The following is a 26,350-nucleotide window of genomic DNA, read 5'->3' on the forward strand; positions in this document are numbered from 1 at the left end:
ATTTTCTTTTGCTCTCATCCTTTTGTTTTCTCTTTTCACTCTTCCTACCTACTCCATCATTTCATTATCTCTTTCTTCTCTAATTAAATCTTCACCTCTCACTGTTTCTTTCCTTCTTCAATCCACAAACATCCTGTTCGACGTCAGTGCTTCCTGACATCTTCCATGCTCCTCTACACACACACACACACACACACACTGCAAGCACGTCATTCCTGATCTTGAACCATAGAGCATGAAAGCAGGGCAAAATCAGAACATACGTGTGTGGCGAATTTCAGTATTTTGGAGTGACACTAAAAATTCACCTTCAATTTGGGTAATTTCTGCTGCCATTCAATTCACAACTTTGTGCCTTTCCATCGCCTGTCTAAAAACATAAATTTTAAGATCCACAATATAATACTTTACCTGTAGTTATGTACAGGTGTAACAATTGATCTCTGACACCAACGGGAAGACGCAGATCGAGTGTTTTTCAGAACGGGGTGCTGAGGAGGATAATATTTATACCTAAGAGGGATGAATTACTATGACACTGGTCAAAGTTGCATAATGAGGACCTTCTTTGTTGTACTTTTTGTCAAATATAATTAGACTGATCGAGTAAAGAAGGATTTAGATGGTCAGGTCACATATGGGATACCGGATTTAGGTGGGCAAATCAGAACAAAAGAGACTGCTGGGAAGACCTAAACGTAAGTGGGAAGATAATATTAAAATGGATGTCAGAGAAATATGTTGAAGTGTTGTGGTCTGGATTCAGGTAACAGGCCAGTGACAAGCTCTTGTGAACACAGTAATGAACCTTCAGGTTCCATAAAATGTGGGGAATTTCTTGAGTGCCAGAGAAACTTAACTCCTCGCTTCTCAGAAGGTCCCGGGCTCCATGAATTAATTAAGGTTACAACTCCTGCTTCATTCTCTGTTCTTTTCCATTTTTAATTCCTAAGAGCATTCAATTTACATGTTTTCACATACAAAACTCTTTTATTTTTTGTACTTTTTAATATATACATCAGCAAAAGTTCAGCACTTTTCAATTCTCATCTGAACCAACACATCTTAGACAGTTTCTGAATACACATTCTGAACTCATATTCCTCAGCGTTCTTTGTAATGTCATACATATGAAAAAATTTATTCTTCACTAAAAAGCACACACACACCCTGATATCTTTTCCATCACTTCAAGTAATTTACAACGGTGAAGGCTGGAGAAACTTACTCCTCTTAACTTTGACTAACCCCTAATCTCAACTCACAAAATCCCTAGGCACAAAACTGTTCATGTACAAAGGCAGAAATGGCACAGTGAAAACTCTTTAATTGCTATTTGACATTAATTAGTTTACTGCTGAAAAATTGTTTCAAAACTGATACCCAGAACAATTGGGAAAGCGCCCTAACTTCTCTCTCTCTCTATACGTAGCATACTTTCTTAATGCCATTCATTCTCTATTATATTCTACTCCACTTATCAGACATCACATCTCATTTAATTGTTATTCAGTACCTACCTTCCCAAATGTACTTCACTTCAAGGGAGCAATATTTATCATTCGCCACCTACAAAAGGACAGATTTTTAGGATACATTGCACGACTCTTACCAAATTACACTTCAACATCAAAACAACAATGCTGTAACAATGAACATTACAAGGCATTTCAAAGTTTACACTTGGCACAATACTAAACATACAACAATTATGCATTACAGACTCATATTAAAATCACTGAAACATGTTTACATATTAACAGCCTACTACATCTTTGTTAACAAACTTCCTTAATGCCATTCATTCTGCATAATATTCCAATCTGTGTATCCATCATCATTTCCCATTTATTTTGTATTCATTACATATCACTTTCTCTTTCTTCCCTCACATCATCAAATGCAGTGCACTTCAAGTGAGCAATTGTTGTCATTCATCACTAACATAAGGACAGAACTTTAGGATAGGTTGCATAACTCTCACCACCCTAAACCTGAGATTCAAAATGGCAGTGCCGTAACAATGGGCACTACAAGAAATTTCAAAGTTTCTTCTCAAATCCCAGCAGCACATGTACATTGCAGACTACAGTTAGAAACTCTGAAACATTTACATACTTACTGCCATACAGGTTCCCCTACTTCAATGCCTTATGTCATGATTAAAAAGAAGGCAATTTATGCCACCTCCAGGATGAGACGGTTACATTCCTGGCAAACAAGGTACTACAAAATTCTTGTGATTAACATACAGATAGTCTCATTTTGTGCTGAATTACACATCAAAACATCAGCAATATTTAATCTCACTGTTGGCTATACACATTTTCACAAGTAGCAGTACAAACCAGCACATAAGTGACACACACATTTCAAAATAAATACAGAAACACAACCTTTTTAAAATACATTATACAGGGCCAAGTTCCTAACTCTTTACACAAGCAAAACACATTACATCGCTTTATACACATTGTAACATGAAACACCAGTATCAGTAAGTTATTCCAGATACAGGAAATTATTACAGACAATACACTTATACATCATTTTCGTATTACGCCAAATTCAGTCACATATCACCCACCTCAGCTTACAGAGAACATATTTGTACATAAGTCATTTTGACCGTTACAGCAGATTGATTCCCGTATCACCCATCTTCATTTATGAAGAACAAAGTGAACATGAGCGATTGCTTAATATAATGGAGCAGCTCAACTCCATACTCTTCATGGAGCAAGTTGAAACAGCAACATCAAAATGTCTTCTTGGGATATAAGATATCTCTTCACCAGAACGCACAACTGGCAGCTGAAACAATCCGGCGAGAAACAACGGCAGTTTTCAAAATCAAATACAAACGCTTCTTATCGCAAAGGTAACGTGTATCGCGCTCAACGTAGCATAGGCACGGATTAAGGTATACAAATCGCATTACCCATCTGCAGGATCACCGCGACATCGTTCCAAAACAAACTCATCCGCACAAAGTGCCCAACACAATCCAGAAGCGCAATACGTCCTTTCTCAACATGCACTTTGATGCTCTTATATGAGAGTAATTCAAGCCCCCCACAAAACAAGTTCTTCAGAATTTCAATAAATACATTCTAGCACAAATTTCAGAGTACACAAAACTGCAGAAATATAAATCTTGTTCCAGTTTATCAATAACAAATGGCACATTCGTAATTTATGTTCACACATGATCTACCTACACACAACCAACAATTCTGCATCATGCAATTCAAATTAGCACAAATCATGCTATTCACTACTACTTCAACTGCATGCACTACTACTACAACAATACTCTAAATTCACGCAGAAATGGTCACAGCAAGAAAGACTTCATGAGTTACTCTTAGCCACATAAAACAATCCATGAATTATATTTCTTGATATGCAATCATGAAACTGATGACTTACTCAACACGGTTGTGTCACTTTTTGATTAAAACTTTGCTGCTCTGTGGGTCCTTAAGTAATTACTTCTTCTCATTCAACATTTTCAGTTGCTTCAAACACACATATGAAATTTTATGACATAATGGCCGGTCCCTATCAAAGTGGAAACGACTACAAACGAGGCAGTGATTACCTCATTCAATGTATTGTAATGGCATTTCAACCAGAGACCTATTAAAAGCATTAAATTAACGAACAGCCCTCTTTCAGGCCACTGTGTAGTTCAAATACTAATATTCTCTAACCACGCAAACATCAAATTAAAATATAAATATCGCTTTACAACGCCTACTGCAGGATGATGAATGCTAACATCACGTCCATATAGTAAGGACAGTAATAATATAATTGGGCAACACCAAAATAATTCAAGACTATGTTTTATGAATGTGCAACATAAATCAGTTTCCATTAAACAACTAAGAAATACTAATGTCAAAAAAGTAAGTATCCTAAAATTAATGTAATGATGTAGACGATATGTTTAAGATTTATCTCCATATTAAACTTTGCGTGTGTACCTTCAATATTTCATTACTTGCACTGTCAAACACCTAAAATTAAAAACTTTTTAATCATCAGTCACTTCAATGTATTAAATTCCACAAGAAATTTATTATTATTATTAAGTGTTCTGTCTTACGACAGGTCCATTGCTCTGCCCAAAAAGAGCTCTCCAGTTGTCCCTATTCTCGGCTTCTCGCTTTAATTCCTGGAACGTCATCTTCTTTCCTTGTTTAAGGTCGTCGGTTAGCTGTATCAATCGTCTTCCTAGTCCTCTCTTTCCTTCAACCTGGCCTTCGGTGATATCACTCAGTAATCCATTCCTTCTCATAATATGTCCCAGCCAGTTAGCTTTTTACCAGATGAAAATTGCAATGGTTTCAATAATCTGTTAAAACTACAAGTTGCGAGTTTACAACCTTATCAGTTGTAAAAGGTTGAGAAGTACAAGATACGCGCCACGCCTAATGGCTAATTGTCCATGAAAATTGCTGAATTCATTTGACTCCTGCAAGAGGGACAAACGCAGACTTCGCGGTGAACATGTAAGCCTCCTTTCTTTCCTTTCTGTGCCTGTAAGGGATGTGGGCCAACACGATACCAATAATTGAGGGGATAGAATGAAATCTCAGGATACACGTAGCAGATACATAAACACTACAATGTCACATACCACAATATGTAGCTCAGTCACAAGCTGGACCACCAGTTTCATTCCCTCCAGAAGCGTGACCCATTTCACTTCTTACCAAAAGCTCTCTTCTCAGGGCAAGTTGGTTAGGGCCTGCAGCTGACCCCTCAGCTCCAAGTTGCGCAGGAGTAAAGAATGTCTCGTCTTCAACGTCAGACGAACAGGCAATTATGTTCCTCCAAAATGTTTGCAGACTTCATGAATGGTACAACACAACACATAAAACCTCCACGTGAGACAAAATCAGGGCTCAATTTTTGCACCCAAGCTTGGCCGTCACTTCTCTTTCACATCACAGATTACATTCTTCAGTCATTCACTGGTCTTCAGTCACCTGTTGTCCACTTGCATTATGCCCTGAACGTTGACTACCTGCCACTGGACAGCTTGGTCAGCCCCGTTACATCCGTGTCATCTGAACCACAGACAACTTTAAGTGCCCAATATGCAACTGCTGCCACCATGCCTCACACCCATAGCAACTCCACGACTGCACGAACCACATCTCGAGACGATGTTTCAAGGTGGGTGGCCCTTCTGTGTGGACACTGCCCCTGGAATTAGGAACATTTATGCAGGAAATTCTTCTTTGTGCATTGTATTATATAAAATATTGGTAAAAGATAGCTTGCCGGTGAAAATTCCAATATCAGAAACTTCTACAGCCATGACTAAAGGAGAACAAACATAATAATTAATCCAAGTACCTCAGAAGATATTATGAACATTATTAGTGAAAATTATTTTGATTATTTATGGTGTATGTATCAGTTTCATGAAACATATGCAAATACAGCAATAGGATTAGTAATATTAAAATTCCTTCTTGGTCTTCCTCCGTTACTTTCTCGCGGTGGAAACCAACCCAACACTTCGTTCACACATAGTTCGGACAAGTCTGTAACACATCAGTTATTTTGACTTTATACCTGAACAAACAGAGTAGCTAAACTGATACCCTTTCTCTGATCACACGCTTTTGAATTTTATCTCGCATTGGTGGCAGTACTGATATTAAGAGAGGGAAATTTTAGTACTAAACACTTGAACTCAGTCATTAATGCAGGAGATGCAAGAAGAACACACATCTATGTCCTATGTTTCTCCTTATGGATACTAGAAATACACATGAATGTCAGGTGTAACAAAGTTGTTCCTGCATTTATTTTAGGATGGATGTCACCTGAAAACATCTTCAATAACTACACAACCTTCATTGATACACTACATTTTGTATGATATTGTATCTGCGTCATATTGTGATTTATTTAAATAGTATTAAAAATATATTAAAATTGGCCGTCAATCACAATATAAGATAATTAAAAGATTAAAATATCATTTTACGTTCCGTATCGAGTACTCGATTTACATGTGGAACATTTTACGACATGTTTCGGCTATATATAGCCATCATCAGGTGTTATGTTATAAACTTTTTAACTGAATTACTGATTTTTACTGATTTTTAAGATTTTTAGTTTTCATTTCTCTTATCATGTTCACGTCCTTCATATTGTATCTTCATCCGTTGTTGTGTCACATGTCACTAATATGATTGTATTTCGTAGTGATGCCAATGTTGTGTATATTGGACTGTGAAGTAAAGGTTTCAATACTATTAATATACATTTTGTATGAACCTTGGATAATACCAGTAATTATTCATGATGCAATGATGCATGAACCTACTCATGAGACGCTGTCGAGACGGGTAGCCGTGTTCTGCCGACTCTGTCCCTGAAATTTAAAACAGAGAAAACAATCTGAGAAATTGAAAGCATTGCTATTGAAAACTATTTTAATTACTTATGAAATATTGTTAAATTTCATGAAACATTGAAAAGAAACATGTGCTCATTAATATTAAAATTCTCCACCCATCCACTGACCTTCCAGTCGTCTCCCTGCCACTATCCTGGACCTCTTCTATCCCTCCACCTCTTGATGATCTTCCTTGTAGCAAACAACCCAGCACTTCCTTCAGACATACATTGGATATGGCTGTAACATATCAATTGGTTTGTCTCCATGAACAGAATTTTTCAGAACTAATTCCTCTCCTCTTATTACAGGCTTTGGGATTTTGTCTTCACTTGAAACTTTGGCTGATCATCAAGAAAGCAATTTTAACTTATTACACTTACTCCTAACTACTTGAACGAGTCCTTCATTCAGGAGACAAGAGAAAAATACTTGTGGCACTAGAAATAAAGCATTCTTTACATCAGACCATTGAATGGTGAGTATATTATTATTATTATTATTAAGTGTTCTGTCTTACGACAGGTCCATTGCTCTGCCCAAAAAGAGCTCTCCAGTTGTCCCTATTCTCGGCTTCTCGCTTTAATTCCTGGAACGTCATCTTCTTTCCTTGTTTAAGGTCGTCGGTTAGCTGTATCAATCTTCTTCCTAGTCCTCTCTTTCCTTCAACCTGGCCTTCGGTGATATCACTCAGTAACCCATTCCTTCTCATAATATGTCCCAGCCAGTTAGCTTTCCTTCGTGTAATCGCCTGCAGAATGCTTCTTTGTTCGTTGACTCTCCTCAATACTTCTTCGTTGGTCACTCGATCCGTCCACCTGATCTTCTCTAATCTTCTCCAACACCACATTTCGAAACTCTCCAGGTATTTCTGTTCCTTCTTCCTGAGTGTCCAAGTCTCTGCTCCATACGTAACACTTCACTAGTTTCTTCTTCATCTCCAAGCCCAACTTGCTAGTGAGAAGTATCCTCTTCTTGACGAAAGCTGCCTTGGCCATGGCTAACCTTGCTTTTACTTCCTTGGTGCATAGGGCGTCCGTCGTGACTATGCTTCCCAAGTACTTGAAATGCTCCACATTCTCCATCTGTTGGTTTCCAGTTACAACGTTGAATGCTTCTGCTCTTGGTGCTATCCTCATTACCTTTGATTTTTCAATGTTGATTTCCATTCCATACTCTCTACCTGTTTCCACTAACTTGTCCATCATGTTGTGTAACTCCTCCTCTTCCTTCGCCAATACTACTAAGTCATATGCATACTTTACAGTCTTTATCACTCTTCCTCCAATTTTGAAGTCTCCTGTTCCCTCCAAAGGTTCCTTGGCAAGCCATTCCCCGTACAGGTTAAAAAGAATTGGTGATAAGCAGCATCCCTGTCTTACACCTGTACCAATCTCAACGCTGTTGGTGTCTCTAGTGAGTATATCAAACATTTTTGTAAGTTTCGTGATACGTGCCATTCAAACTTTTCTTTGTAGCTAAACTGAGTTTATTGATACCCTACATTTGATAAGAATTTCGTATACTAAAAGAATGTCTCCTAAAGTTAAATCACAGGCTTAAGTGAATTCTATACATTACCCACGTACTGTCTCACTTTCTATGCCTTTTGTGGTTGCTATGGCATTTGAGTAGCTGATTTTGAATGACTGCCTCTGGAAGAAAAAATTTAATTCATCACAATATGTCCTTTACACACAGGAACACTACATAAGGTGGGAATCTGAACTCATGCTTTGAAAAAGACCCACGGGGAATAAAATGCGAATAGTACTAATTTAGGACCACCTACAAAAATGATGTACGAGGCGATCTCTACTTTCTTCACACATCCTGCTTCAAAATCTCCCACTGACTCCAAAGGCTTTCAAATTCTTGGGGGGCTCATTGCATAAAACAAATCCACTTCATGTTCCACTATGCACACTCACCAGTCACTTCTGATTGGTTGCCTCTTCCTAGCAGACAGGCCCCACCAACGTTCGCAAATACCCATCAACATGGCCTGATGTCGGAATCTCTGAAATACTTTGAAAACAGCCCCAGGCAAAGAATATGTCCTGTGTGCGTCAATACAGCAACTTTACTTGACAGCTTGGAGCACAAAAAATATAAAATGCATAAAAGAGTACAAATAACAAGACAACGTCAAAAGGAATTACACTCAATGTAAATAAGGGAACATTTTCATAGTAAGAATATAATTAATATCAATTTTACTCTCTATCATATTTAATTAACAGGGAATTAAAGAAGCAAGAAATGCAATATGAACATGCAATGAATATACCATATCAAAATATTGGAATTTAAACAACAATACATGTAAAAAAGAACACAGTTAAATAAGCAATATATACAACAAATCTGAATACATATTTAAGTACACAACAGCAGAACACAGAATGCCCAGAACGCAAATGATAATGGCCCGATGGCATGTTTCCACTGAAACACATGAACACAAGAATTAGATCAGGTTTCTTCGAAGCCTCGTAGTAACAAGTACTGTAACCTCTCTTCTGTAGTATCTCATGGCTCCCTGAAACTTCAAAGCTCCTGCAAAACATTCTGGAACAAAAATTACGCTCATCACAGAAATCAACTCACTTCGCATTCCACCAGGCATGCTCATTTTCCTGCCACTTCAGACTCGTTGCCTTGGAAACGCCAATAAATGTGGCCGGCCTGTGAGGGAATTCCTGAAATCAAGGTTTTAAAACACTCCCAGACAAACATATCTCGTGTGCATCGAGATACTAGCCTTAAGATGAAACTAGTGTTATAATTGGCATGAAATAATACAACAGAATCAGCACATGCATATCAAATTCACAACAAAGTTAGAAAAACATCAAAATGAAGTACACTCAACATATACATGTAATACAAATAAGCCCAGCATTTGCACTGTAAGAATACAATTAATGTCAATTTTAATTAATTTTACTTTGTATCACAATTAATGGGGAATTAGAGAAGCAAGAAATGCAATGTGAACATACAACGAATAAACCATAACAAGATATTAGAATTGCTATAATAAGTGTACAAATAACAGCACAATAAATAAGACTTACAACAAATCTGAATACATATTTAAGTACACAACAGCAGAACACAGAATGCCCAGAACGCAAATGATAATGGCCTGATGGCATGTTTGCACTGAAACACATGAACACAAGAATTAGATCAGGTTTCTTCGAAGCCTCGTAGTAACAAGTACTGTAACCTCTCTTCTCTAGTATTTCATGGCTCCCTGAAACTTCAAAGCTCCTGCAGCGCATTCTGGAATAAAAATTACACTCGTCAGAGAAACAGGTCACTTTGCATTCCACCTGGCATGCTCATTTCCCTTTCCATTCAGATTGGTTGCCTCTTCCCAGCAGATGGAAATACATCAACAGGCAGATGTGGTACAGATTACATATCTGCAATGGACACACAGAAAATGGTATTTTATGAACAATTAACAGGAAGTTTAATCAATTTTATACAATTCAACAGTGAAAAAACACGACAAAAATTCAATATGAACACATACATCATTGCAACAGATAGGACAATTAAGAAAAATAAATTAAAATAGCATCACATGTAGGCCGTACGTAGTAACTCAGTGGCATAAATGAGATGTTTACAAACATAACCTTCAATAATTATCTGTACTTTAACAGGTATAGAAAATATAAAGAAAATGTGATGTAAAATGCTATGCAGCGTACACACAACACATACAAGTGGAATTATCTATAATTAAGAGCATGTTTAAAGTATTCTGTCACATTTCAATAATGTGGGAGTACATAACAAAGAAATGCAATATGAGCATGTATCAATCGACAAACAGGCCAATTCATAACGTCACATAGGCTGCATGCATAAACAACAGAATTGCGTAAAAAACACACAACCAGCCTGAGTATATTTTCAGTTGGAGAAAAGCACAAAAATTAGTAATTAAAGAAAGCAAACAATGGCACATGTGGACTGAAGCATGTAAATAAATGGGCATGGGCTTCAAGTGACCATTAACTGATCTTTTGTGGTTCCTTTTCTTCTAACCTACCAGCAGCCCCCAGCCAAGATCTCATGACAATCGTCCGATTTCGCTAAATGACTGACAAATGTCAAACTCATGAAAAGCTCTTTATTAAAGAGCTTTCATTGGTGGCCATGATCATGGCCTCCCTGTAGACCCCTGGGTCGATCTAGAGGATTGACCTCTTTACTTGGGGTATTGCCCTTCGACCTGGGCCTTGTAAGCACCCTGGTCAGAGCCTCCTTAAACTTGGGTAGTGTCATGTACCCCAGTTTTCATATGCCCCTGGTACCATCTTGGCTCTCTCTGGCATTCCAGACACACAGTCTGTGCCAAATGTTGCCTGTCGACCAGAAGGCCACAAGGCTATAAACTGTTTATCACATTCTTCCATGGGTCTGCTGCAAATGCCAGCTCTCTGGTGGTATGCCAGAAATACTGACTCCCTGCTGAGAATGACCAGCTTTAAAATGGAGACTCCATGTCACAGAACTTTTCTGGTAGTTTTCTGACAACTGGTGGGCTTCTGCCTCCGGTTGTCTTTTAAACTTTCCCAGGCTGGCTGATACTGAGAGCAGACCAAGGCGGCAGTGCCCTGAAGGGATCCTTTGTGCCATGCAGCCATCAGCACGATACCTCACACCTTGGCTTCGGTGGACCAGAGCCCTGTTAGCCGTCCGAGGACGTTACCCCCCTCCGCGACGTGGACGCCAAGGGTTGGATTTTGGAGGGGACTAAAGCATGTAGAAGACCAATATTAATCCTGGTTTCTTTGAAGTCTATAGAAAGCCTAATACTGTTACCGATTTTGTCCAATACTTCATGATTACTTCCAAGTTCATGGCTCCATAATCAGAACACATGCAGGTGGAAAATTGTAATTCTCTTCCATTATCTTCTTTAATTCATTTGTCCACAGTTATCAACTTGCACCACTCAGGAAACCACTTCAACCATGAACTAGAACAAATAAGACATTTACAATCATGTAGATATTCATTTATAATTGTCCTCCAAAACCTCCTCAAACTTACATCTACCTATATTTAACCTATGTAGAATATTTTTATGTCTTCTCAAATTTTATATCACTGATGTACAATATTTGGGCTTTTGTGACCACATTTCTTCTATCACTGTGTCCCAATGCAGATTTGCTGGAAAGACCAGTCTAGTGGTGAGCCCCTACCCCCAGTTGTCTTCTCAGCTTCCCTAGATTGGCTGAAACTGTCAATTACCCAGGGTGGAATGCTGCCACTGACACCACTTACTAACGCGTAAGAACATTGGCTGGAGTGGGAACCCCTGAAATCACAATTTTAAAACAGCCCCTGAGAAACAAAATATGCTGGGTTTTCCAAACCAATAGTTTAGATACGTATCTAGCTCTATTTCCAAACACGAGTCATTATCAGAACTAACCGTATTTATATTCCTCTGCCTTTATTTCTCAACCAACGTCCTTATTGCATCTTGCACAGCTTTTGTGCTCGTCTCTTTTACTGGACCGCTCTTTCGCTCTGCAATACCGGCCGGAGGCCCCATTCAATTACGGTACTCTCGGATTTTGTTCGCGTATATTCTAAAGCAAGATTTCATTAAAATTTTGTACAATACGTTTCCACAGAAGTACAGCCTTTCCTTGCGCCATTGGAACCCAATTTCTCGCATACAGTTAACGATTAATATCGATTACGTCGAAATTCATACTGACGACCACCGATAATTTCTTTATATAGTAAAACGTCTTATTACTCGATAGTTACAAGTTTATTCGCCATCTTTTTAAAGAGATACATTAATTGCATAATTAACTAAATGTTATAAAAATCACAAACAATATTAAAATGAATAATAAAACAAGATTACACTGATACGTCTTTAGAGTTGAAAATAATTTACTCGAAATTAACATATTGAGTTCATACTAAAATATAAGCAGCATTTAACAAGAAAACACTACGACAACGCAAACATTTCCTTACTTACCAGAAACTGCGTTGCCTGCACCGGAGACAAGAGCAGAATGAAGAACCAGACCTCTAAAAAAATGACGGTAAACCGGTCTAACAAGAACGGGGTTGAAAGTCGTTGTTGTTCATGACGGGGGCGGAAGGAAAAAGGGGGGTAAGGACCAAAACAGAAGGAATGGCAATGCACAGGGTGCATGTAAAGTCTCGCTACCCCAAATAAATGTTTCTGTATTTCGACAAATAATGCAGTCGTCAGCTTCGTGATTAATGTATTTGGGGGGGGGGGGGCTGTGTCTTTTCTGGCGTTACAAGAATAGCAGCAGATGTTGCGCCGTGTAGTCTGGTGGACGTTCTGTCTTCATTATACCAACCGCCATGAGAACCTGAAAGCTCACCCATGACATTATGTTTTACCCTGGGATTGAAGGAATTTGTATGCAGCCTGTAGAACACGAGCGAGCACAGCGGCTGGTAAACAGAGGTCATACGGCATATGTTTTTCGTGAACGATTTATGTGGCCGGAATCGAAAGGGACTGCATTTTTGTACACAACTTTCACAAACGGTGTGACCACAGAAACATGCATCATCATTAGACTAAACTAAATAAAATCTTCTTGGGTAATCAGCGGCGTCAAATGCTTACAGGATGAGACCAACGTTTCTGGAACCATCTCTGCCCAAATCATGTCACATTAGAACTCTAATGATGGGGCAAGAGATAGTTCCCAAAACGTTGGACTTTTTGTGTAACCATTTGAACTGGCTAAGCTGTTACTAGATCCTCAATTTCACTCTGCTTCATAGTGCAAGGTATCAGAAACCAGAAAGAAGGCTGTCTTCTGGGTTGTTGCTAGGAAGCACTTTGTATGAAGCAGGCTATTTTTTCTAGTGGAACACAAAAGAGACATTTGTTACTGACTGATTTTCTAAATGAACGTATTGCAAAAATTCTTTAATCAGAAAACTGTTCAGTCAAGATGTGTCAGTCTGGTTACTTCCACATACAAAATTCACCATGCCTTTCAATTTTTTCAAATTGTTTATTATCAAAATATCAGGAGTATCACCCCTCCATTTTAATAAGAATGATACCAGCAGTTTTTCTCAGCGTTCACTTAAACTACCAGTGGACGTGAACGTGAGCAAATAGCTGGAAAGACATTATGATCATGATACATATGCCTTGCAAGCTAGGAACCAGGGCAACTTAATCAGTACATTAACTGACTACAGATTGCATGACCAGGTTTCAATCCCTGACAGGGGCAGAGAATTTTTCACGTAGCCTGTGTCCAGACCGGCTCTAGAGCCCACCCAGCCGGCGCACGACTCTGACCTCTCATTCCTATCTAGTGTCGAGGATGAGTAGGAACTATACCACCTCTACAATGAAGCAACCAATGATATGTGGCAGGAAAACTTTGTTTTACTTTTTTTTATGCCTTGCAAACCTATTTTTAACATCACTGAAACAACATGACACCCAAACTGGCCCGACATTCAAGAGAATGTTATTGAAAAGGTGACAGAGAATTATTTTCAGATATAGACAGAAGAACAGATCATCCTTGACTGTGTTTGTTTATACAAAATGTTATTAGTGTAATACAACACAGATGATTGTCATATGAAAGAAATAAAAGGCCAGTTTGAGTGACATATGCACATAAAATTGTAAATATACAATATGCAGCCTAATACAATTCAGTGTACGTTTGGTGCCACAGCATCACAATTAATGTACATTATATGTTGTAATGAAAAACAACACATTTTTGTCTGAGAACAACACTAAGAAGGTGTATATGACGAATGAGGGTAGAGCTTAAACTTTATCACATAAAAATAGGGAATTTAAATACCAGCACTACAAGGCTGTCAGCTGGACTTCAACTTCAGGGTTAAAGGTTTAATTAATAGCAGGCTACTGTAATGCACGGCCAGCTAGACCACATGTCAGTCATGACGAATAGTCAATTATGGTTAAAGGTGAGCTTCAAACTATTTCAGCACCAGGAACAGAGCCTCCAAGAATCTGTGAGCCCCATAGTCAGTCTAGATGCTGTGGTGAAGAGAAAAAAAATCCCTGCTGGGGATCAAACCCTTGCTGTCCCAACATGTACCTAGGCACTTCACAGCCTAAGTAACTCCAGCTGATAAATGTTGGACTAACTCAATGTTAAACGCAGTGCAAACCATTCGTCTCCAGCCGCGAATTTTAAGAAACTATGACCCTGTGACACCATACTTTGGCAATATTTTAACAGCAACAAGGAATCCCACTGAAAATCCGTTTCTCCATTTACATAATGAATGTAATTTATTTACTGAACCCCCACAGCAATACACAATGCTGTCTGACGTCATTATGGCAGGAGATATATTGTTTGGAATACAACTCAACTAATTTATCTCTGATGACACTTGCTCTAAAAGCATGTATATTGCATGAAAAACAAAATTTACACGATTCAAACAACTTATCCATCAGAGGTGGGAAGTTTCCAAACTTTCCTATAAATTATATCCATGCCATATAGAACTATCTGTGCAATGTGTAATCTGCATGGATGAAATGGTTTAACATCATTCATGTGTGCCCTATACATTCAGCTGAAGACAGAGAAAGTGAACACACATTCAGAAAGTTTGGGAGAATATTCCATAATTTCCTAAAGAAGGGATTCAGATCATACTTACTTCTGATGCCACCTGTAGGTACGCAACAGAATTATTTTCCTAGGCACTAACACCATTAACTTTCATACTGAAGTTAATAAATCAAAATATTTTCAAAATAAAATATATAAAAAAAAACTGGATTTTAACTGAGGGAGTCACCTTTGACAAACTGTTACTCCATTCCCCAAAAACAGGGATAATTTCATTTATAAGAATTTTTAAAAATGTGATTATCCTTTTATAATTACAGAACTCTGCACAACACTGTGTATAGACATAGAGGATTCAATTCAGTAGTTTCCAAGGATACAGCATCGAATATTAAAATAAATAACATACAAAACTTGAAACTGTTCAGCCCAAAGTAAATAAACATGGATCTGAAAAGTTCAAGAAGAGATTTGTAAATGTCTTCACCAAACTACACAATTAAAAATAATTTATATATACCATCATCAGGTATAGTTTCACAATTACATATATTAATACACCCTACAACTAGTAAATATTGTGCGTCTGTTTTAACTGTTCAAGCTCTGAGAATTTTCTAAATGTTTATTTGTGAAAAATCCCTTCTTTTCACATCACATGTATATTATTGAAATGCCACCATTACACCAGGCTTAAATTTAATAATACCAACACAGAAATATTACAATTCATTGCTTTCCAATCCAACTTCACTCCACTTGCAATTAGCAGGATGCCTGAATAGCAAACTGGCACTACTGTGACAGCTGTCTTGTCTGCATGTCCAGTACAATGCAACTGAAACTAAAAAAGTTCCAGAAATGTGTGTGAAAAACTTTGTGTTATTTAAAATAGTGATAACATTTTTCTTTGTCTGAAAGACTGCATCTTCTTCTAACAGTTTTGGGTACATAAACGAGTGTAAATTATATTCCTGTATTAAGCAAAATGTTTCAGAGCTTAGAATTCAAGTACAGTAAAGCAAAGCAAAGTATGGAAAATTAAGGTAGCTAACTCCCTGGTAGCAGAACCTGAGGGTTCAACACCAAAGCCCGCCACCAGACACGATCCTGAGCCAATACTATTTGCCATCTTCACAGCCCACATACCTAAGCAACATCTTCATATTAGCCTCCCAGCTCCTTCTTGGTCTGCCCAGTGGTCATTTTCTGGAAGGACTCCATACCAAAATCCTATATGCACCCCTTGCCTCCTCCATGCATGCCAAATGTCCAGCCTTTTGGAGCCTCCTAGACGTCACTAACCTCACTGTGCTAGGTGACCCGTACAATTCACGCAGCTCCTCATTATCCGATATTCTAAATTCCCCAACTTATTTCATCCTTCCTAGGTCCAAATATCCTCCTGAGCACCTCGTTTTCAAAAACTTGTAATTTATGTTCTTCCTTCAAAGTAAGGGACCATGTTTCACAACCATACAAGACAACTGGCAAAACTATTGTTTTATATCTCCTGCTCTTCAGTGTTTTGGATAGCAAATGAAAAAACAGTTTTTGAATACCTCTGGGGGAAGAGCCTCTGGTATTCATTTCACAGGAGGCACAGTGGGCCCCAGAGCCAGTCCAGGCTCAATGGCAAAGCAAAAAATTTTGTCCCTGGCAGAAATTGAATTCATCATCCGATCCATAGCACAGTTAATATACTGATTAACCTACCCCAACTCTCAGACAGAACTAGACCATTTGCTAAACGAGGCAGCTTTTTTAATATTAATAACATGGTTTATTGTTTAACTCACTCACTTACTTTGATGGCTGTGAGTGTCTGTCCTTTAAATTTTAGTATGTAATTTGCCAGGCATGAATCATGATGAGGTGAAATGCAAAACATGTAACTTATTTCATAACGTAAGTCTCAAACATCAATTCAGAAATTTTGTTATAGTTTTGGTGCATTCATTTAAAAATAATTTTATATGGTTATGAAGTGAATAAAATCAAATAGTAAGTTGAAGGTTTAAACACGTTTCAACTTAGTCATTATAAAACTGATCAAAGAAGTCTTATTCATATAATTTTTCAGTCATTTAAAGTTTCAGGTAATAAAATACACTTATTTGTGTATTTAAGATAACAAGCAAATTCGTGCAAACACATACATACATTCAGCGCTCCTCTCTCTTATAGTACGATTCCAATAATTTGAAAACAACCAACACTCACTACAGTCATGAGTGAATGTCTACACATAATATAAACTACTTAGCATTCACATGCTGTGTAGAATGATAAGACATTTACAACATTTTTAGTAAGATAAAATTATGTGTAATAAAATCTAGTTTTTTTTTGTGGTTACTTACACAAAAGTATATACTGACAAAATAAATTTCTCTTGTATTATTTTAGAATATACAATTAACAGTTGTTTATCAACTACAGACACCTAACCTAACCTAATAATTACTGTTTACATATTCCACTTTGAAGGAGGTGGCAGTTTCTGTTGGGTCACAATGAATTTTTATGACTCTGTGCCAGCATTTCATGTTTCATCACTGTCGCTGACATAGGAATTTCTTAACATACGCAACTTAAAGTAAGTAATATATCACCGCCACATAAGCTGAAGAGTTGGCATTGCAACATTACGTTCAGTAATATCAAAAGCATAAATAAAATTATATTTCCATTAAAATTATATTCAGGTATCATTCACTGATGTCAACAGACACATATGCATCCACTCTATATGTTCACCTCAGCCAACTGCATGTTATTATCAATATTTATTTCCATGCATCATCATACACTGAGTTATGTTAGAGGTTATTTCTACTTGATTTAAGTTCAACATTTTATAAGAAAAATCAATTCTGATATATTTCCAAGTATATCAGTTAAAAATGTCAACCCTGATGATTAATGCGTAGTCACAGGTTTATCAACTCGATCAAAATGTCAGTATGCACGAACCTTAAAATGTACTCAGAGTAGCGTGTACAGATTTTTCATTTAGCAAATATTTTTTCATCTGGCACAGACAGACAGGTTAATGAAAACGAAACAACTATATTAATTATTGTAATATTTTAATATTTAATAAGAATTTATTGTGATAGGACGGACAAGATTTAATATATAATATATATGTATTAGTGTCTTAATTTTGATAATTTACTGTGTCTATTACATATAAAATTTTATTACAAATCCTTTACAATACTGAGAATTATCTCACAGCCGTATTTTAATTTTTATAAAAATCAATGTCCAAATCAGAAAGTTCACATTTCATAGGCTTACTTCATCTTCACCTGCAGATAAAATTATGGTGTGTCTACCCTGTTAAAAAATAAACATCACTGGTTGTTTGAACAGACCAGAACAGTAGCAACCTCTTACTTTTAAATGAGGAGATCCATTTGTTTTTCTCAGTACATTTTGTGGAAAAATAATTGAGTCTAGTGTGAATTTAGAGAGAACTAAGCAATGAGTACACTTACGGTAATTTTTACCAAAATTTTCTCCAGTAAGATTTATATCTTGAATCACCACGGTTGACCTTTTTCTTTGATACAGATAGATATGTCATGAAGCATTTATAAATAATAATACAGTGAAAACCCATTTTAACACACCTTGTTAGTTTGTGGGTTATTATGTACCACAGAAATACAGTTATGTAGAAAAAAATAACCAGTCACTTCAATAGTGTCTTTTTTTTAATTTCCAGTTTTACAAAATTAAGTTTCGTTTTAGACATTAACTTATAAAAGTATCTCTTCATGATGTGTAAGACAGGGTTATTACTAAAAAGACTGCAATAAAAATAAACACAAATTTTTAAATACACCAGAACAAATTTTCAACATTCAGAACAGAAAAACTGATACTGAATACTTTATATTGTGCTGCATGAACTTATATGATCAAGTATGAACATAAAAATTAATGTGATCACAAAAGTGCTACAGTCATGGAGGCTGCACAGGTGTGTTCCTTAAAACACAAAGCAACCGACATTTTGTTAAAGAGTGAACCAAAATCAGGCGTTAATTCCGAATATCAACACAAACAAATATCAACTCTACTTTCTTATGGGAAAGAATGTTCACTGGCAGTCATGAAGAGTTAGAATTCTCCCCCCGATCATGCAGACCATTATAAAAATACATTTTCTTGTATGGTTATACTCCTGACCTAAAAAATGCAGATATTCTAAGGGAGGGGATGATGAATTAGGGACCTAAAACAAATATTTTGTAACACTTAAAGGGAGATATTAAATAATGTGATGATTCTGAAAGTAAAGTAATAAGCAAATTCACGCTTCAAGCAAGGCTGGATCATGCTCATTTCTCATGCAATAACTTCACTCTTGCCAAAAATGTTTCACGACTGAAACAAATAAAACACTGCAGTTACAGCAAATTTCAGAAAACTACTGTTATGAGTGGAAACTGCTATTTCATTTCTGGTGATATTCTGAAGCTATTGTAAACAAATTCCTTATAAAGGGAAATATGACAAGTTGAAATTCTAAGTAAATATGGCATGACTGACATCCTACTATTATGTCCCACTTTTTAATTTTCTATGGCAACAGGACCTGATGAAAAAGTAAAAATAACTACATAAAGAATAGCTCAGCTGGTCGCTGAAGAAGATGACGGATTTATAACATAAATTTTCAGTCTTAAAAAACTATCATCAATCTAAATTCTGAATCAGATATATCAGAACAGAAGGTGAATTCTAATTATATTATCACTAATATCAGAATTTATATTTTATCACTAAAAAAATTCTTTGCTCATAAAACTGAATCGTTGCTCCTTTGCGACGTTAGTACTGAGAACGGCTGAAGTAAAATACAAGAAAATGAGTTCTGCAAAAGCAAGGATGATGCAAGTTTACAGCTGTACATCAACTTTAACATCTGGGCATATATACAAACACTACTTTACAGAGATTCGTAATACATAACATTTTATTGGATCATTATTTTGTGGGTTGGCAAAATTTTGTTCTAAATGTTAAGACATACATAATCTGTTAACACCAAGCAACAGTTAATAAGATTACTGCAGGTGACTTCCACCGATTTGAAATCACTGGTTCATAAACCCTCATATTCTCCCTACATGATCGTAGGATATTAATGTGACTTCAGGTTTCATAAGGAAGGGGAGATTTCTTAACTAGCCGAGTGACTATTAGCTTCTTAACGAGGACTCTGCTCCATGGAATTATGAGATGAGATGGTGTTTACGTCTACTGAACTACAGAAAAGGTGATCAAGGCCCACTATGCACATATTTGCTTTGAAGCACTGAATAAAACCACAGAAGACATCTATAATGACACCTAACAAATACAAGACAGAAGTGGGACTTCAGCATTAGCAATGGGGATATGGTGGGGGGCATGAACCCTGCCGTTAACATACATCTTTCCTACATTTCAATTCCATAATATTTCCAATTTATTTCTTGGTGTTCTCGTAGATATTATCGAAGTGCTTGAAAATACTTCTCGATTGTCTGTGTGCATTCAGCTATCTAGACCTATTATAGAACTTTAATTGTAAAATTAATTAATATATATTTTTATTAAACTTCAACAACAAACATATCTTGTGGATGGATGGGATGGGTTGGTGGCAGGGGCAGTACCATATATGGCATGATTACCATGAAAGATATGCTTACTAATTCTTGCTAATTCAAACTTTACTAATCACGTTTTCCTTGTGCTAAAACAATACCGTAACGTGGAACTTTTTCTGCGATGAACACAGCAGAAGGAAACTGACTGACCCATTGTACTCATAAGTCAGGAGTATGCAACTTTTAAATGTCTCTGGTGTAAGGATAAGCAGCTGATTGTAAACTGGACTGCATCTTAACCTACTCAGTGTTCAGAAAGTAATCACCTTCATTTATTTCTATGTTTTCAGAGTAGTTAATAATGTAACCCATAGATACACAGCTGTGTGTAAAAAGATGGCAGTAGAATTTCCTTTCACCGATGTGATTATTATCAACCACTAAAGATCACTGCAGGTGCTTGGAGGGAGAGAGAGAGTGTAGCTCGTACTTGTTCTTCACCTTGGCACTAGATGGAAGTGTGGGGTCAGTATCACAACCCGGCCGCATTTGACTCCTACGGAAGGGACCCCCGGTACGCACTGGACAGGAGACATGGTGGGCTACACACCTGGTATGGATGCAGAGGCTAGAAGAAAATCCTTTGCCCTCGCTGGACACTGAACCCTGATTATCCAGTCTGTAGTCAACAGACACTACAGCGACTGAGCTACCCTACAGTTTTGAGCAAGAAATCTTATTTTTCACATGAAAATGGTTAATAGAAGTCCGTCACATCCCTGAATGATGAGAGTGAGACAATAAAAGCTTCCAGATTTACTGAAAAACAGAAGAGCAAGGTGTAATGCAAAAAGCATAGAGTTTGTGTAAGGCTAAACACAAAAAAATGGGACTTGACATACTTCACATCACTTCACATAGGGCTACAGCTACGCAATACTGATCAGTCAAACACAAGATCTTCTCCTCGGCCAACAAGTACATTGGGGAGGGTGGGGTATTCATGCTCTGACCATCATTACCATCACAGGGGGAAATGCCATCACTAATCATTTATGTGCATCGCAGACATAATAAACATGGGAAGACACTCAAACTCTCATATCAGGAGACAAAATGCCCCTATTAAACTGAACTGCAGTGGCTTGAACAGCATTGTCATGGCAGCAAAGGGGTGAATCTCTTATACAGGGTAAAAATAACAGAAGAGGATTTAATATTGAAGTTACTGAAAATTGTATTGTGTGTTAATTCAATGGACCTTACACCATTGTAGCTAAAACACTGTGAAGAAATTCTTCAGTGTGCCTATAAATTATATAGACAGTTGAGCCAGGTGTGAACTGAACCAAGGACATTGATGTCGAGTGCCAGATCTCTACCTTGTTGACCACAGCAAGGCTGTCTTTGTTCTCTTTTTGTAACTACAAGAAGAGACAAAAAAAAAACACTATATTATGCCCAGAGAGCACCCTTTTAACCTTTTCACTGTTTTGGATGGTACAGTTCTGCAGCATGTTAATTTTCTGCCAAATACACAAATTCTTTTAATATTAGAATTGTGTTCTAAGGAGGTCAAGAGCACAATATTAATTTTAGAGTTAAGAGACTGGGTAGGCCCCAGAGCAGGTCTGAATACTGTAGCCAGTGGAAGGAAGATCTCTTGCCCCTGCCAGGAATTAAAGCCTGGCTGTCCAGCTCAATAATCTAGTCGATATACTGACTGGGATATTTCATCTCCTACATGCTCATATGTGGTGGGTTTAAATATCCTGAAAAATGTGAAAATGTTAGCTACCATACAGCAAAAAAGTTAAAAGGTGTGTACTGTGTACAATTAAGAAACATTCATACAAATTACATCCCCCTCCCACAATTTATAAGAATGAAGGTCAATCACTTCATAGTTTTTCACAATTTGAAACATCCTGTGAAAAAAAATAAATTATGAGGCTGTCAGTGTCTTATTTGGATTAGGAGCCAACTAACAAATAAATAGGAGAAATGTGGGAAATATTTCAGTTTACAACATAAATGTACTTTCTTTCCATACCTATAATTTGTATTGTCTTAGAAATATTATCCTAGCCATGTTGTTAATAAAATATGATTTATAAACTCTGTGGTTCTCTAGTTCTCAAAAACATCCACTGCAGCTTATGTACGGCATTCCTGTTCCAGCTCTTATTTTCACGATTTATTAAATTAAAAAAATAGGGACTCCCAAATTCTCTTGCATCACTACTATACTTGATAAAGCCACATCAGATACTTTCCTTCCATAAATTGTATAGTCAATATAAAAGATTCGTTGTCTCTATGCCCAAGCACACCATGAAAGTATGTGGGGAGCATGGAGGTAGAGCATATGATGGAAAGGGTTCCACTGCGTCTAAAAAAATACACCATCAACCACAAGCTTCCAAGTAATTAAAGGCAAATGATCAATTTCCTATTTTGGTTACATAGAGCACTAGAGAAAGCATCACTGTTCCGATGGGATGGATGGGAGGCTGGGTACACCCCAGAAAGAGTAAATCAGTATTAGTCTTAAGATTACCTGTTTAAACAAGAAGTAAGTTGCAGACATGGATTTGTGGTTCCTCATGCCCCTAATTTGTAATCACATGAACATATATCCATCTGATCTGGGTTATTCCGTGTAATAAATAGTTTGAATCCCAGATCAGAATGAAAGCTACCTGTTCCAACTAATGGTGAGAATTCACATTTATAAAAATAAGGGTACATACTACACTGTGGGCAGTAAAGCCTATTTACACAATATCCCTCAATAGTATTTAAAGTAATTCACTTAACTTTTATTGGAAGCAATGCGAAAGTGAAATAGTGTCACCAGTCAACCCAGTGACACTGGTAAAAATATAAAGACAGCAAGAACTGAAGTAATCCTATGTTGCCAGGTAGTTGCAGGGCTACTTCGAGTTTGTATTTGTAATATTACCAAGTCCCATGTTTCTTTTGTCAAGCCACTACCATGGCAGTCTCATCACCACTTAAGACTTTAAACTACAGAAGAAAAACAACGTTAAGTCTGTCACAGATTGTCCAAATATAGAATTAACTTTAGGACAGCAGCAACTTGAAACTGAGGACTCGTTGAGATATCCTAAGCATGTTGCCAATCATATATGTAGAATGTATAACAACTGCAAATTTTATAGTAAGCTAGAATTAATAACGAGAGAAGTAATGAAGATTTCTGTCTTCTGGGTTATTGCGCTGTGTAGTCTGGTCGATCTTAACCAACGTTTCAGAGGCGATCGCCCTGATGACGGAGGCAGTATGACCTCTGAAACGTTGGTTAACATCGACCAGACTACACAGCGCAACAACCCAGAAGACAGAAATCTTCATACTCACCGCTGTGAGAACCTCAAGTCTTAGAGAGAAGTAATGACTGTAAGATATGAGTGAACACCTCACAACTACCACCTCTGAGAGGAGACTCAATCACAAGATGCCAACATGTCAACAAAGAAAACAGCCATAAAACTCAGTATGATAACATTGCCTAGTTCATGCACGTATGTGTGGTGACCATATACTCGTTGGACAACAGATACAACTCATAACTCGACAACAAATCAGGTGATGCAATGTTTTCAAACGTGACAAGAAAAATCCATCATCAAACAGGCTGCTCACTGACCAAAATGATAAAAGTACACCTACCTCATCATGCCTAATAAAACTGTCATAAACAGAGGTCTTGCCCCCTGTTTAGGAACAGGCCCGTGTCAGTGTGTTGTATGTGAAGTGTACAACCATGGAACTACTGCAGTGAGTAAACCATCTTATAGCTGTTCGACCATAAAGAAAGTTATCCCACTGAATACTACAAAGACTTGGTGGTGTTATATTCGTAATGTCTCCTCAGTTACCCGTATCCACCCTGTAATCCAGATCTCATGCTTGTAAAAATAGCTAGCAGAGGCTGCAACTCCACTATAGGGTATACCTACTGAGATCAGACATTGGAGACAGGCCGATAAAAAACAAAACATATGAAACTGCAGGCTATCGATTCAACTAGCTCAAACCATTTTAAATTCAAATAGCTTGATTCTCTGATATTTGCTTCTCCCGAAGAAGACAACGGCATAGAACAAAAACTAATGTGCACCAAAGGGTTGAAGGAACTTTCTTGTGGCAATTATATAAGTGGTGCTGGCTGAGAAGACCTTGCATTCATTATTACTTATGCTGGCACAGCGTCTAGTTGGACGAGTGCTTGATGCCACCTCCCTCAGAGCTCACCATCTCACTGCTTCCACTGGAGCTTAGAGTCGTGTTGCTTCCGTAAGGATCCAGCGAGCTCTGGACAGACATAGAGCGACCCTGTCCCGAACGCCTCACTCTGTTGGGGGAGAGCTTGGCGGGGTCGACACTTGTTGGGTCTGCCTGCAATAAACAGCGTTCTTGTAGGGAAAAAGTTGCAGTTTCTATTCTGTCCTCTTATTGCCAGACCCAGTTCTACAGAAGGCAGAACACTTTTTATAGTTGTACCATTTTTTTTTTAATATACAGACAGTCTCTGCTCAATGATTCCTACAAAATAATTATATTAATGGTTTGATTTATAATATCAAAATATGATTTTGTCATATTTTGATATTATAAATCAAACCATTAATATCAAAATATGATTTTGTCACGCAACTTCCGATGGATATGATAAATGGATAGATAAGACAGACAGCTACACTGCCCACCGTGGTAAATAAGGTGCACTTGCCCACATTGGTAGATATGGCAGCTGTCTGTACTTACCCACACTGATAAGGCGCTAGCTGCAATTGTTCACGTAAGTAGTTAATACAAGGTGGCTGCACCAGATCATGAGGGTGATTAAGTCACTACAGTGGTGTGTGATTGCACCACAATTTAATGAATGGAATGCTCTGCATCACCTGGTAGGCCAAGGCATTCATAATGATGCTGTATGGAACTAGACCAAGCGGATGGACCTCTCTCATCAGCACATTTGCTGGGATCTTGTGAAACTGGATGTACTCCAAGAAGTTTCCAATCACATCCTTAAGCGGCGTGTTCGGATTGCTATCACAGTACTTCTTGCCCCACATTAGAGCAGCCTGAAAACACAATAAAAGGTACCAATACATAGAGGAAAATTACAGAAACTGATTCAAATATATTGCAGACAAAAGTCTATTCCTGGCAGTGCAGATAATATCATCTATTTAACTTCTGTCTAAACATTCCTTTATGGTGAGTTGTTTCTGAGATATTTCATTAAATGCAATTTATTTTCAATCTTACAGAATCAGCATAGGCCAGGAATTTCGGTGAAACCACAACTGGATGCATTTGCCACCAACAAATATTTGAAATGTTATCAATACTGACATAAAATAACTAAACTACACATTACAAACATATAAACAGACTCACAACACAGCAGGGAGTCTGATGATTGGACTCCTTCAAGAATCATCATTCAGTCTTTAGGTTAGATGCTTAAAACAATAAAATTGCTGTCCTTTCAGACCTGAAATTTGGTGAACTCATCAGCTCTGAGTTCATCTCTTGCCAGTATGAGACGCACCACATGTTGTGGCAGCAGCGTGAAGGACCCCAGGTTCAGGACCTCATTCCCATGCTCATCAACAAATTCCAAGACCTGCAACACA

At 37.5% G+C, this 26,350-nt stretch overlaps 2 protein-coding genes across 16 annotated transcripts in view; both read right to left on the reverse strand.

The window, feature by feature from the left end:
- Window positions 1-917: 917 nt before the first annotated feature.
- LOC147872492 (uncharacterized) lies at window positions 918-11,193 on the reverse strand. Of its 8 annotated transcripts, XR_015537223.1 has the most exons (6): window positions 8,362-11,193; window positions 8,012-8,085; window positions 6,559-6,670; window positions 6,359-6,406; window positions 6,129-6,262; window positions 5,230-5,564 (listed from the first exon to the last, which is right to left on the reverse strand). XR_015537223.1 is itself a non-coding variant. In XM_087356323.1 (2 exons), the coding sequence occupies exon 2, from the start codon at window positions 7,888-7,890 to the stop codon at window positions 7,159-7,161; it is 732 nt and encodes a 243-aa protein (XP_087212449.1). In that variant the 5' UTR covers window positions 7,891-8,085; window positions 8,369-11,193; the 3' UTR covers window positions 6,677-7,158. The 8 variants fall into 8 exon arrangements, 2 of the variants coding, with proteins under 2 accessions (XP_087212449.1, XP_087212448.1); XR_015537220.1 differs by lacking the exons at window positions 5,230-5,564; window positions 6,129-6,262 and adding an exon at window positions 918-5,220 and having other exon boundaries at window positions 6,322-6,406; window positions 8,020-8,085; XR_015537222.1 differs by lacking the exons at window positions 5,230-5,564; window positions 6,129-6,262 and adding an exon at window positions 918-5,220.
- Window positions 11,194-13,855: 2,662 nt separating this feature from the next.
- Window positions 13,856-26,350, reverse strand: part of gprs (speckle type BTB/POZ protein) — a 28,238-nt gene continuing 15,743 nt past the window's right edge. For 4 of the 8 annotated variants that reach the window (XM_022068699.2, XM_022068725.2, XM_022068733.2 and 1 more), the window contains 4 exons: window positions 26,209-26,340; window positions 25,610-25,792; window positions 24,957-25,100; window positions 13,856-22,099 (listed from right to left, as the gene is read on the reverse strand). In XM_022068699.2, the coding sequence (XP_021924391.1) occupies window positions 21,938-22,099; window positions 24,957-25,100; window positions 25,610-25,792; window positions 26,209-26,340 (621 nt within the window). In that variant the 3' untranslated portion in view covers window positions 13,856-21,937. Of the gene's footprint in view, window positions 22,100-23,390; window positions 25,101-25,609; window positions 25,793-26,208; window positions 26,341-26,350 lie in introns of those variants that run through there. The other 4 variants (XM_087356338.1, XM_087356340.1, XR_015537225.1 and 1 more) reach the window with 3 other exon arrangements.

Source organism: Zootermopsis nevadensis, unplaced genomic scaffold (assembly GCF_977971745.1).
Source record: "Zootermopsis nevadensis isolate Lab colony 2312 unplaced genomic scaffold, Znev_1.0 Znev_ptg000027l, whole genome shotgun sequence".
Taxonomy (NCBI): Eukaryota; Metazoa; Arthropoda; class Insecta; order Blattodea; family Termopsidae; genus Zootermopsis; species Zootermopsis nevadensis.